We start from the raw sequence: 12,676 nt of genomic DNA on the forward strand, positions 1-12,676 counted from the left end.
GCAGAAACCATGTAATCAAATGCAACAATAAGATGGAGATCCATGTTTCATGTACAAGAAAAATTTAATGGAGGTACTCCTTGAGTGTGCAAGAAAGACTAAGATTTAATCCATAATATGGAGAATGAGAAAGAGTTTGTCCTCATATTTAATTCATATGTATCGACTAGGAAAATTGATGCTACAACATGAAGGAATTGCTCTTAGGTAGCATGGAGGCCAACAGAGACAACATCATTCTTTGTTCAACAGTGAAAGAAAATCAAGGATTGTAGTTCTAAAATTGGGGGAAGAAACATTGCTGAGTGATATGAGTGGAGAGATATGTGAGTGTGATAACTACTGAGAGAAGGTTGAGTGTTCTTGTGCCATAGAGAGATATATGTTGTTCAGAGTAGAGGGAAAATAATACTGTGTTGTTGAAAAGTGAGAAGAGAACAAAGGGTTGTGTGGGATGAGTATGAATAAAGGTCTTTGATCAAAATAGAGTGCTAAGGGAAGAGGATAACATAGAGCTAAAAATAGGAAAAGTGACTGCCAATTAGAGTGAGTAGTAACTTCCTTATTGAGTGTGTTTTGGAGCCTACATTCAAGAGGTTAGTGTTTCCATCTTAGTGGGTATCTAAATAAAGCTTGGGGGTTGGTTCTTCCTGCAATTCAGTTCTTTCATAAATCTAAGGAGATGCAAATTGGTGATTGAGAAAAATCTATGAAGTTGGTGCTTCTGATAAGTTGATCAAGTGTCTACAAAATGAGGGAGTTGGTGCTTCCTGTCAATGGTGGCTCACAAGCGTTAATGAAATAGATTAGATGTTCATATTTACATCAAATAAAAAACAAGATTTGGTGGGTCTTCTCCCAGAAGGGTTTCCACGTTAAACCTCTGTGTCACATGTGTTTGATGCTCATAATGTGTGCTCTTGTGTATATTCATATGGTTTTTGTTGTGATTTGTTAATGGTTGATCACTTAGAGAATGTCAAGTTTGAATGTTTAATAAAAATTGGCATAAAAATTTTAGATTGTCGTTACTTTTAATTCACCCCCCCCACCCTCAGTAGTAAAATTTTTTTCCAATAAAATTCTCTCCCTAAAAGATAAACAAATATCTCCTCCAAGATTAAATTTGTTTATTTTGATATTAAATATTCAAATATGAATGAAACTAATATTCAAGGGTTACCTACTAATCATTTTCACTCTCATCCTTCTCCTTTTATTTCCCCTAATGAACAAAGAAAAGTGGAATAAATTAAAGAATTTCTTGATGATATTGATTCTTCACCTGTTCCATAATTCGATTGGACCAATATTGGTACCTATCCAATAACAAATATAATACATAGGGGTTATTAGATATGGCATTCTCCAAATTGTTCCCCACCGATGATGTTGATTGGATACAACCACTTATCTATAACATTGAACTTTAGGAGTATGAATTGCATCTTCTTAGATAGTATGATCAAATATTTGGAATCCATCCTCACTTTTGATACTATTTATTGAACATGATAATAAAACATTGTGGCCAAGAAACCATTGCAGTTATTGTAAAAACACATCTACATGATAACTCACCAATAACAATTGAAGATTTGTGTCACCAACTGCCTAATTTACCTAATAATAAGTTAGTTGAGCATCTTATGTGGTTTGGTTCTTCTCTCAGAGGTACAATGGCATATTGTACAAAGTGTCAATATGAACTTACTACATGATTACTCAATTTAGTTGTCCATCTTTATTTTTTAGTTTGAGTGCAGCTAATAAAAAGTTGTTAGAGGCACATAACCTCATACGAATACATTCACATTCTCATGTGTTAAATGAACATCTTATAAAAGTTGAGAATGTTATCGAGTACCCTCATATCTTTTCCACATTTATGCACCAAAAATTGAATATCTTTCAAGAGGAATTCATCGAAAAGTATCTTAAAGCTAAAGAATTTTGGTAGAAGTTTACGTTGTTAAATTTGTGTTATATAATTTCTCATATATTTCTTATGATTCTGATTATATTTTTTTTATTAAATATATAATTTTATATAGATATGAGTGGCAACATAGAGGTTCAACCCAAATCCATGGTTTCCTATGGTTGCGTGGTGCTCCTAACATGGAAAGACCAGATTGGTCAAACACTTGTAATGTACATGTTATAAAGTGATTGTTTGACATGTATGTAACTGCACGGAACCAATGTGAAATTCATCATCGCAAAATAATTGTTCCAAAAAGCCTTAATGATAACACCTTCCTATTGAATATTGATTAGATTTTCTTTTCCAATCCTCATGATGAATATGACCAAGTGTCAAATAGTCTCCAAAGGCATACAAAGTGTAGTTGAAACTCTATTTTGCACAAAAAGGGCATTTTTCTCACATGTCGTTACAATGCTTGATGGGATCTTTGTTATGAATCAATATTACTCATAGATGATCAAGGAAGAAATAAATACAAGATAGCAAGAAATGATGATAAGATCAACGTACATAACATTTATCTTCTTACAATGTGGCGTGCAAATGTTGATTTCCAACCAATTCTTTCTTGGTAAATTATCTTGAAGTATATTGCTATGTATGTGTCCAAAGAAAAAAAAATGTCTAAAAGTTATCATCATATGTTAACTAGAATTTCAAATTCTGTTGGCTCTCAGGATCTTTGTTTGTGTGCATACAAAAGGTTCTTTGTTGAAACACTTGTTGACCATGACAATGGAGCATAATAATCATTCCATATGTTTCTTAAGCTAACTCTTGTTATTTGTAGTTGAAACTTTGTTTCCATAAATGTTGGAAGAAAGTTTTTCAAGAAACTCTTAAATGATAGCCTGTAATGTCCATCTGAGAATACTTTTGTTTAACAATATTAGAAGAGACATTTTTTCCTTGAAAATCTATTTATGGTAGAAACAAAAAAATCTTGGACCTTTGATAGAAAAAAAAAAGAAAGATCCATGGAATCATAGAGATGTCAATGCTATTGTTCGAGTTTGGCCATTGTTTTATTCTATTCCTAGTGAGGATTTAAATGAATTTGAAACCTTTTTCTAGATGAAATTTCTCATATACAAGCCATTTCATGATAGCCCCTTAGATATTGACCTTCCAGGTGAAATCATTATTGACATGTGGAGGAACTTTTTCTATGACCATGACATGTTTATTGGAATCCATCAATTCTCGAAAATATTTAAGATGAAGAAGATGGTGATTCCTCTGTTAAGGAAATGAATGTTGAAGATGATTTTCAAGAATGACATCTTTTATCTCACTTGGTTCCACCAAATGATGTGACTTTTTCTAACCTTCACACTCTTGGTTGAAGGAACTTTGATATATGCCTTAAGCTGGCTTAGTCAATGGTGCACTTGGTTATCTGAAGGATATATTCCATACGCTTACCTCTAATCCACCTCAGCTTCCAATTTTCACAACTATTATTTTTATATGTATCTTGGTGTTCTATTTTACACAAGCAATCCAAACATTCTACTAATTATTCTAGTGATAACAGGAAATAAAAAACAAATTCCTTTGAAGATGGCATGGGCTCTTGCTATCCACAAGTAATATGGGTTGACTTTAGAATGGGAAACAATTGATATTGGTAATAAAGAGAAATAAGGCCTAACCTTCACAACCGTATCAAGAGTAGAATAAATTAATGTTTTCACATTTCACCAACTTTCTCTTTTAAACATTATGCCAAGATGAAAGATAGTGCACATATTACAACTAGGAAGAAAGAAGAGGACAAATAGATGTCCATATTAGTGCAACATCCATTTGATTATAGTCTTAACGCTATATAAAATATTTTCCCTATTAAATTTATTTTCCCCTTTATTTACGTTTAACATAATAAAATTCCCCTTTATTTACGTTTAACATAATAAAATTCCCCTTTATTTACGTTTAACATAATAAAAATTTTCATATATTCGTTACGTAAATACATTCTTCATATTCATAATAATATTTGAAAAAATTGCTTACATTATTTTTCATGTTTTTTCATGTTGTTAAATTTACTTGGTTTTTGGAAGTGGCTATTAGTTTTTTTTTAAACAAGCCATTGAGATACAAAACTCAATCTATTAGTAACATAGAACATGTCATAATCACATGTTGATTGCTGTTTGGAAGACATCTATGTTGAATTACATGTAAAATGCCACCGAATAATATTATTCTTGTAACATTCATATAGTTTTATATATGAAATATAATGATTATATGAAATGAAGTTAGAAATGGGATTTACCTTTTATTTTTATTTTTTTGTGAAGTTGTATTGGTTGCGTTTAGCCTTCGCTTTCTCCATGCGTCCAAGGATCTTAAGCATTTATTTACAAGCATATGGTAAATCAAATGAACTATAATGATAGTATTAAATATTAAATATTAATATTAATATTAATATTATATTAACTAATATTAAATGTTATTAAATATTAATATTAACTAATAATTGAGCATTTGATTGTAGCTATTATATTATAATATTTTATTGTAGCTCTTTACAATTTCAATAATTGCACTAGTTATGTAGTTGGACTTATGCTGGGTTTATATTATAATATAAGGTTTAATATTATTGTTAATTATATTAGGTTTAATATAAGCCTATATAACATTTAGTTTGCAATATTTGATTTTCAATAAAGTGATTTTAATATATATGTAAGTTTAATATATGCCAGGTTTATATTAGGGTTTGATATTAATATATATATATATATATATATATATATATATAACTCTGCTACAGAAAGGAGGTTGGAGTCATGAGTTAGATGATTCTCATATTAGTAAATTTTGATCATTGTGAAGACTTAAAAGGATTGGTTTTGGTAACCTCGTTATTTTGCAATGGATCCGTGTATAATGTTAGATGCATCTATTTTTCCCATTGAGTGATGGTTTGTGTTTAATGAATTATTTCTTCATATGAATATTGTCATGCTTGTTTTGACATTAAAATTGAAATGTTGGGTTTATAATATATAATTTTTTGGTCTTCAATAAAGTGATTTTAATATATAGAGTTTAATATATGTTAGGTTTATATTAGGGTTTGATATTAATTATTTATATTTATATATATATATATATATATATATATATATAAAACTAACTCCCCTAGGGAAGGGAGGTTGGAGTTGTGAGTTAGAGGATTTCTATATTAGTAAATTCTGATCATTTTGAAGACTTAAACGATTTGCTTTGGAAACCTCATTATTTTGCAATGGAACCTTATATAGTGTTATATGCATATATCCTTCTCATTGAATGGGGGGCTTTGTTTAATGAATTATTTCGTCATATGAATATTGACATGCTTGTTTTGATTTTACAATTGAAATATTGGGTTTTCGATAAACTGATTTTAATATAGAAGATTAATATATAGGGTTTAATATATGTTAAGTTTATATTACAGTTTTGATATTAATATTATATATATATATATATATATATATATATATATATATATATAAAAAACTTTCCTAGAGAACGAAAGTTGGAGTCATGAGTTAGAGGATTTTCATATCAATAATTTTTTATCATTTCGAAGGCTTAAAAGATTTGTTTTGACAACCTCATTATTAGTCCCTGCCATCTGGCATCCGGCAGGGACTATAGTAATCGTTCGTAGCGGACTTAGCATTAGTTTACCGGTTTGTTCATAGTCCCTGCCACTTTTAAACCAAAGTTCTTACGGTCATATAAATTTAATAAACCAAAGTTCATGCTTTCGCCATCTTATTTGGCCTCAAATCGAGGCATACAGCTCAAAAGTTAGGAAAAAGATCGGAGGAGTACAGGTAATTACAACAAGTTCACTCCTGCATGAAGTAATGCTATGTTTGCACTAGCATTAATTTTCTAGCGTTTAATGTTAGAGATTAATACCACTGCTATAATACAATAGCATATGTACCCTGCTACAGCGTGTATGCTTGCCTCATGTAGCACCGTTACATGTATCCCTGCTACAGCATGTACACCTGCAAGCTCATGCGCCACCGTTACATGTACGCCTGCCACCACATCTATGCTTTTTGTGGGCATGTAACAGGTATTTTGCTTAAAGCGCTGCAATAAAATTCAAATTGCTCCGGTGTCTGGTTTAATTGCTGCAGCGTTTGGTTTCTGCAGTGGTTTACTTGCAGAGGCAACTGCAAATCTATCGAACGCGATTCCTAGATATGGGCAGTGCTCAGAAAGCTATATGAAACTGAAAGGCAACGATATCCAACGTGATTCGCAGGTATGGGCGGTTCTATGAGCAGAAGGTCGGTAGATGGAATGGTAAATTACAACTTTATTGATATTATATAAATCGTGTTGACAGGGAAACATTTGACCATCACTACAAACAAAATTTTTTTCTGCTTATATTTCATGATAAATTTCAACCTCTTACAAATTTAAGTTTTGTTTTTGGTCATTGCTGGAATCAGATCCCCGACCTGGAATCAGATCCCGACATGTTTGAGGTTGAAAATGGCAATATGAGCATTGCAGAGTACCAGTGACACTTCAGCATACGGGCTTTGATCAAGGTAACAAATGGTAGAAAATAGTAGTGCATAAAACGGAAAACAACTGAAAACAATTGATCATTAGAACAAAACAAAATATGAACAATAATAGAATGAAACAGGATAGGAACAATAACAGAACAAAATGGAGTATGCATAGCAGAATTCATGGAGTCAACAAATTACTCTTTTTATATAGACACACTGTAGAATGCAACAGGGTTGTAGTTCCTTTGCTCTATGTATTTTCTGGTACACTGTGTCAATAATTGTCACACTGTAGTGAGCAGAATGAATAGTCCAATTCAATATAAAGCAATTCATACAATCAAATCTTCAAAACCTGAGCTTGACAGAACAATGTATGTATAGATTAACCAAAATTCAAGAGTGTAAGCTTGTTCAGAGTTAACTTCAGGGCAGATTTTAATCATAAAATGAATTCTACAGAACTGAAATCAATCCAGAAGCCCTAACCAGAAGTTTGTAACCAAAGTTGCAACAGAAATTACTACAGATCTGGAACTATCCTTTAGCTCCTTCTTTGCTCAGGATCTGCTGACATAGGAGCCACAATTCCCTTCCTTTTCATCACTGTTCTGCCTCACGTCAGCTACAGAGGCCCGAACCTGTGAGGGCTTTTACAACTGCTCGCGTTTCAGGTTTCAATATCCCTGATCACAAATGTTAGCCTAATTACAGATGTTACACTAGTTTCAATCTTGTTGCTCGGGTTTCAGGTTTCAATCTCCCTAATCACAGCTGTTAACCTGATGCGACCTTAGGTGGCCTGTTGTAGAGCTTGCATGTGTTATGCTAAGGAGAGAGGTGTTAGGCACATGGCCGTCATGTAGGGCCCACAAGGTGGATAAAAGTTTCGACTTTCATTTTTATTTTTATTGACATCGATTGATTTTCTTATTTTTATTTAAATTTGAAATTTCATGTTGCATTGTCGTTTCTTAGTTGAGAGCTGGTACAGTCGAGAGTTTACCAGGGTTCTGCCCCATTGATTCACTCTTCGCCTCTGTCAACGGATACGACTTAACGACCCTCTTCCGTCGCACTTACTTGGGAAGTGAAGGAAATTTGCATAGATTTGGATATTTGCAGTGAATGCTCTTTAGTTTTTACGGTTCCCTTCTGTGGGCCATCTTTGGCATGTGGTTATTATCTATGTTAATATGAAAACTATCTGTCTACTCTCATTCCTTTTCGAGAGATCAAGGTAATTGGCACCAAACTTTGGTTCTGGGTCTTTGTTTAGATATGGCATTTTCATCTATAATCTGGTTGGTGGGTGTCCCTAATTCTCTAATTTTCAGTAATGGGTCTTTGTGTTTCGAAGCAGATTAACTATCTGTCCCTTTATGTAACTGCAACTAACTGATTAAATCTCAATCAGGATCACTTGCAAGTTATTAAGATTAGTATGATTTAGATTATGTATGTTCAGCATTTTAATTTTTGAAAAAAATCTGGAATCCCAACCGGTTCCCTCAATGGTTCGACCATGTTTTTTGGGAGATAAGCTACCTCCTAAAACCGTATTCGCATGTGGTGGCCTTTGCCCGTCCTCATGGGTTGAGTCTTTTTCTGGGTCTAGCATATGCTCTGCGGTGTCATTATCCCCCATTGCTTGTATTTTCAGAAAGTAGCATGGTAACCATTGATCATTTTGAGGTGAATTTTTGTCACTGTAATTCCAAGGTAGATTCATTTTGTCCGATTGATTGACGTAAGGTGCTAACAATTCTAAAAATTGCCACTATCTTCAATACTAAGATGATGTCCACAATTTTGATTAATATAACCTTCCTGAACGTTGATGCAAGTTAAATTAGGTTAGCTTAACATAAAGGTCATGAAAGAAACCCCAAGTCAAATTTATGTTGGGGTAGTGGTAGGATGAATGGTGAGGAAACGGATTGCTCTGTGTAGTTCAATAGTATTGGGGTATAAAGATCTGTTATTTTCCAATTCTGGGGTTAACTCTATGGCCTGGACTCTGTCTGATATCTTTGGTTTACTCGTCTCTCATAAGATCAAGGGAATTTGAAATTCATCTAAATCCATGGTCTTCATCGGGCATAAAATATTTCTTCTTTAGCTCTGTAGGAGTGGGTTTGATCTGGTAGTTCATGGCTATATGTGCCACTGCCAATTGGTAGTTACATGACTCCGATTGCTGTATCAGTTGCAGATGCAACATAACATAAACAATAGTTGAAATGGTTTGGCTGAGGAGCTCAAGCTTAATGTGTTTCCTTTGGTTCATATCTTCTCTAAATATCCCTTTCAGAACGAACTTTTCAACTTTGTAGTTGAATTTGTTATCTATTAGTGCGTGGTCTTAACAAATTATCTTCTCCTTTCTCATAATAGGGAACCACTGTGATCTGAGCTTCCATAGAAATTTAGATCTTAGTTCTATATTGTGGGTACATTTGTTGTGGTTGAGGTCCATATACAGTAGTCCATGTAAGTGTTGCAACTCATCGATTGAACTTCTGATCCCTCAGTGTGATAAGTACAATCATAAGCTATACTTGCCAGGATGCTACACCCTTCTTTTGTTAACACATAGAATCGGTCCTTTCTTTCATTAACTGAAGAGATTTGTATTATGTGAATTGCATTCTCCATCTCTCTGTTTTTTATTGCTTGAAATTCTAGACTCTACATCTCCTATCAAGGAATTTTTTGTTGTTTCATCTTAGCTCATTTTCTTGCTTTTGGCATTTTGAGGGTTTTTAAAGGGATTATTTTGACTGATTTTCTCATTTGTAAACTGGACCTCGGGTTGAGTGCACCATTCCTAAAGATGATGGAACTTTAGCCTCATATGTAGACTTTAGGGTGCAACATGACAATGCACAGGGACCCATGAAGGGAGGGATATGCTACCATCCAGAGGTGTGTTTATGATCGCTGATATGTAGTAACTGCTAACGATTGGCAATATCTGCATGCAAGATCTTTTATGTCCTATTAAGGCAACTACACCTATGGTTGAGTTACTTGATGTTACATCTATCTCTAGTTTGATGTTTTGGAAACATATATGGCTGTGTGTGCACTGAAATTGCTATAATGGAAACCTAATATGGCTTTCTTCTTGTTTAATATCGAGCAATATGGGAAGTATAAAGCACAAGGAAAATTATGAATCTTACTTCCTTTTTAAGTTAGCAGTACTTTGAGCTATTAACATAACCCTTTTTGCAATTCATCCAGTTTGCAACAATCATTTCAGAGAATGCTATAAATAATCTATTTATCGCTGGGGTATGCAGGTTGACCCAGATGAGGTAAATGCCTTAGCACAACTAATGACATCGAAGACTGTTGTAGCTAACATACCATATGGGGGAAAAAAGGGTGGTATTGGTTGCGACCCACAGAGTTTAAGTTTCAGTGAGTTAGAAAGGCTTACTCGTGTCTTTACTCAGAAGATCCATGATTTGATTGGAGTCCACATAGATGTTCCAACACCTGACATGGGAACTAATTCACAGGGTGGATCCCTTGGCAGGGATGCTGCAACTGGTAGAGGTGTTATGTTTGCAACAGAAGCTTTATTAGCTGAGTATGGTAAAAGCATCTCAGGTCAACATTTTGTAAGCCAGGTAGATTGTTGTTCTCTTCAGCCTTTACTGTGAATGTAAGTCTAGCCGCATAAAAAAAACACCATCTTGCTTGCCTTTCTTTGAATTTACTAGTTGCACTAATTGCATCAAAGAAACTCATTACCATGCTTTTGCTTTACTCAAAGGATATCTATGGACACTAAATGAAATGAAATTGGCTGCATAAATATGGCAATAACATCAATTCGAGGGGATTGGAACCATTACAGACTGAAATACATTCTTGAACCAAAACCTCTCTGACCTTTTCAGGGTTTTGGAAATGTCGGTTCCTGGGCAGCTGAACTTATCCATGAAAAGGGTGGAAATATTGTAGCAGTTAGTGACATTTCAGGAGCTATAAAGAACAGCAATAGCCTTGACAGTCCAGCTTTAATGAAGCACACAAAGACTAATGGTGTTGTTAAAGGATTTGAAGCAGTAGATTCAATTGATCCCAAGACTCTCTTGCTTGAAGACTGTGACGTGCTCATCCCTGCTGCTTTAGGTGGTGTTCTGAACAGGTCAGTATCCATCCAATTTAAGTTTCACAAGACCATCTGGCATTTGGAAGTTGACAGGCATTTGAAAGTACTTTTTAATTCAATTGACAAAACACTGCTCCTAAAGTTGGAGATGCTAATTTAGTAATTTGATTGTTACTGCGTACTGGTCACAGGGAGAATGCTAGTGAAGTAAAGGCCAAATTTATTATAGAGGCAGCCAATCATCCCACAGATCCAGAAGCTGATGAGGTGAATTAGATAATTAGTTAAAGTTGTAGAGGTTTTGGAGTAATTTGACTTCTCTCAGGCTTCTTAAATTCAACTCTGTTATGTAATATTAGATGCATGACATGCATTTCAGATTCTATACAAGAAGGGTGTTGTAGTACTACCAGACATATATGCAAATTCTGGTGGTGTGACTGTTAGCTATTTTGAGTGGGTTCAGGTATGTATCCTTGAGAAAACTCTTTTTTTGGACTTGATTATACAAACTTCAGTCACAATGTTTTTTCATCTACATATGGTTGACTTGCCAGTTTGCTTGTGATTATAATTTATTTATCTGTTATTTGATGATTCTGCTATTGAGGTTGGTGAATTGATGCTTTACAAGATAGGAATAGACTTGTATTTGCTGCCTGAATTATTTTTCAGATCTCTAACAGTGATGTAGGTTGAGTTGGGTACATTGATGTTATACTGAATTGAATACTGACAGTCCATCAAATTTCATGCAATACTGTCTTATATGAATTGATAGACTTGCCAGTTTGCTTTTTTTTCCCCAAGAAAAACATCACAGCTTTTATTCAAAAAGAAAAAGATCAAGTTTCTCATGTGTTTATAGCATGATACAAAAGAAAGTAATTCATGACTGCACTTTGGAAATGTTGTGCACTGTCTATCTCCTTTTATATTCTTTAGAAAACAAAATATATAAAATAGAACAGGAAATAGCTAAAAGAATTGTCACCCTACCGTCTAACAATAAGCTTCCCATAGTGTCAAAAATGACCAGCAGAAATACATGCTTCTTGCCAGTTTTGTTGTGTTGATTTGTCCACTATTTGATGATTCTATTACTGAGTTTGGTGAGTTGATGCTTTACTAGATTGAAGTAGACCTGTTTTTGTTGCCTGACTTATTTCTTCATTTCCTGAACTGTGATATATGTTGGGTTGGGTAAATTGACGATTTAAAAGATTGTAGAGCTGAGTAGTGACCATTATATTCTTGCAATTATACCACATATAAATGTGAAGGATTTATATCAGTGATCTTAAAAATTACAGAGTTCATTAATACCCCTGTATTTATGCCTTTTATTATGTGACAAGGATTTTGGTGATGGGTTTTCAGTGCTACCTTTCAGTAAAAAGTTGGTATAATCATGGTCTGAGTGAGGTGGTTGAATTTTGAGCAAGTTTTTTAATTTTAGTTCCTCTTTCTAATTCTATCGCTTTTTCTTGCAGAACATCCAAGGTTTTATGTGGGATGAGCAGAAGGTTAATTCTGAGCTGAAAAACTATATGACAAGCGCTTTTCAACATCTCAAGGAAATGTCCTTCCTCTGTAATGAACAAAAAGGTGTTGAGATCGAAGCTATACATGGCAATGGCACACAAAGACAAAGGCAAGCTCCTAAAGCTGCTTCTGAGAAGGGCAGGGCAAATCAATGTCGAATCAAGTATTCTATGATCACTGGATAACAGATCACTACTCTGTGACCTTAAATGTTAACTTCATGCAGGGACTCGCTGCCTCGCAGCTTCTCTTGTTTTGCAATAGATCCATGTATAGTGTTATATGCATCTATCTTTCCCATTGAACGATGAGTTGTGTTTAATGAATTATTTCTTCATATAAATATTTTCGTGCCTATTTTGATTTTACAATTGAAATGAGTATTCATGCTTATGATTAAACATTTATTTTAATTTTAGATTATTCTTAAATACTTAAAATTAATCACCTTTT

General features: G+C 33.9%; 1 protein-coding gene across 1 annotated transcript; it reads left to right on the top strand.

The window, feature by feature from the left end:
- Positions 1 to 7,744: 7,744 nt before the first annotated feature.
- Positions 7,745 to 12,408, top strand: LOC149156464 (glutamate dehydrogenase 1-like; the record flags this gene model as incomplete). Its single annotated transcript, XM_089444762.1, has 7 exons — positions 7,745 to 7,788; positions 9,363 to 9,477; positions 9,858 to 10,190; positions 10,464 to 10,714; positions 10,870 to 10,945; positions 11,058 to 11,144; positions 12,172 to 12,408. Coding segments are annotated over 7 exons (1,143 nt in total), but the record flags the coding sequence as incomplete, so codon positions are not given.
- Between the last annotated feature and the right edge of the window lie 268 nt (positions 12,409 to 12,676).

The sequence above is a fragment of the Pinus tabuliformis genome, chromosome 9 (genome assembly GCF_031772625.1).
Source record: "Pinus tabuliformis cultivar Carrire ecotype Pingquan chromosome 9, CPIR1, whole genome shotgun sequence".
Lineage (NCBI taxonomy): Eukaryota > Viridiplantae > Streptophyta > Pinopsida > Pinales > Pinaceae > Pinus > Pinus tabuliformis.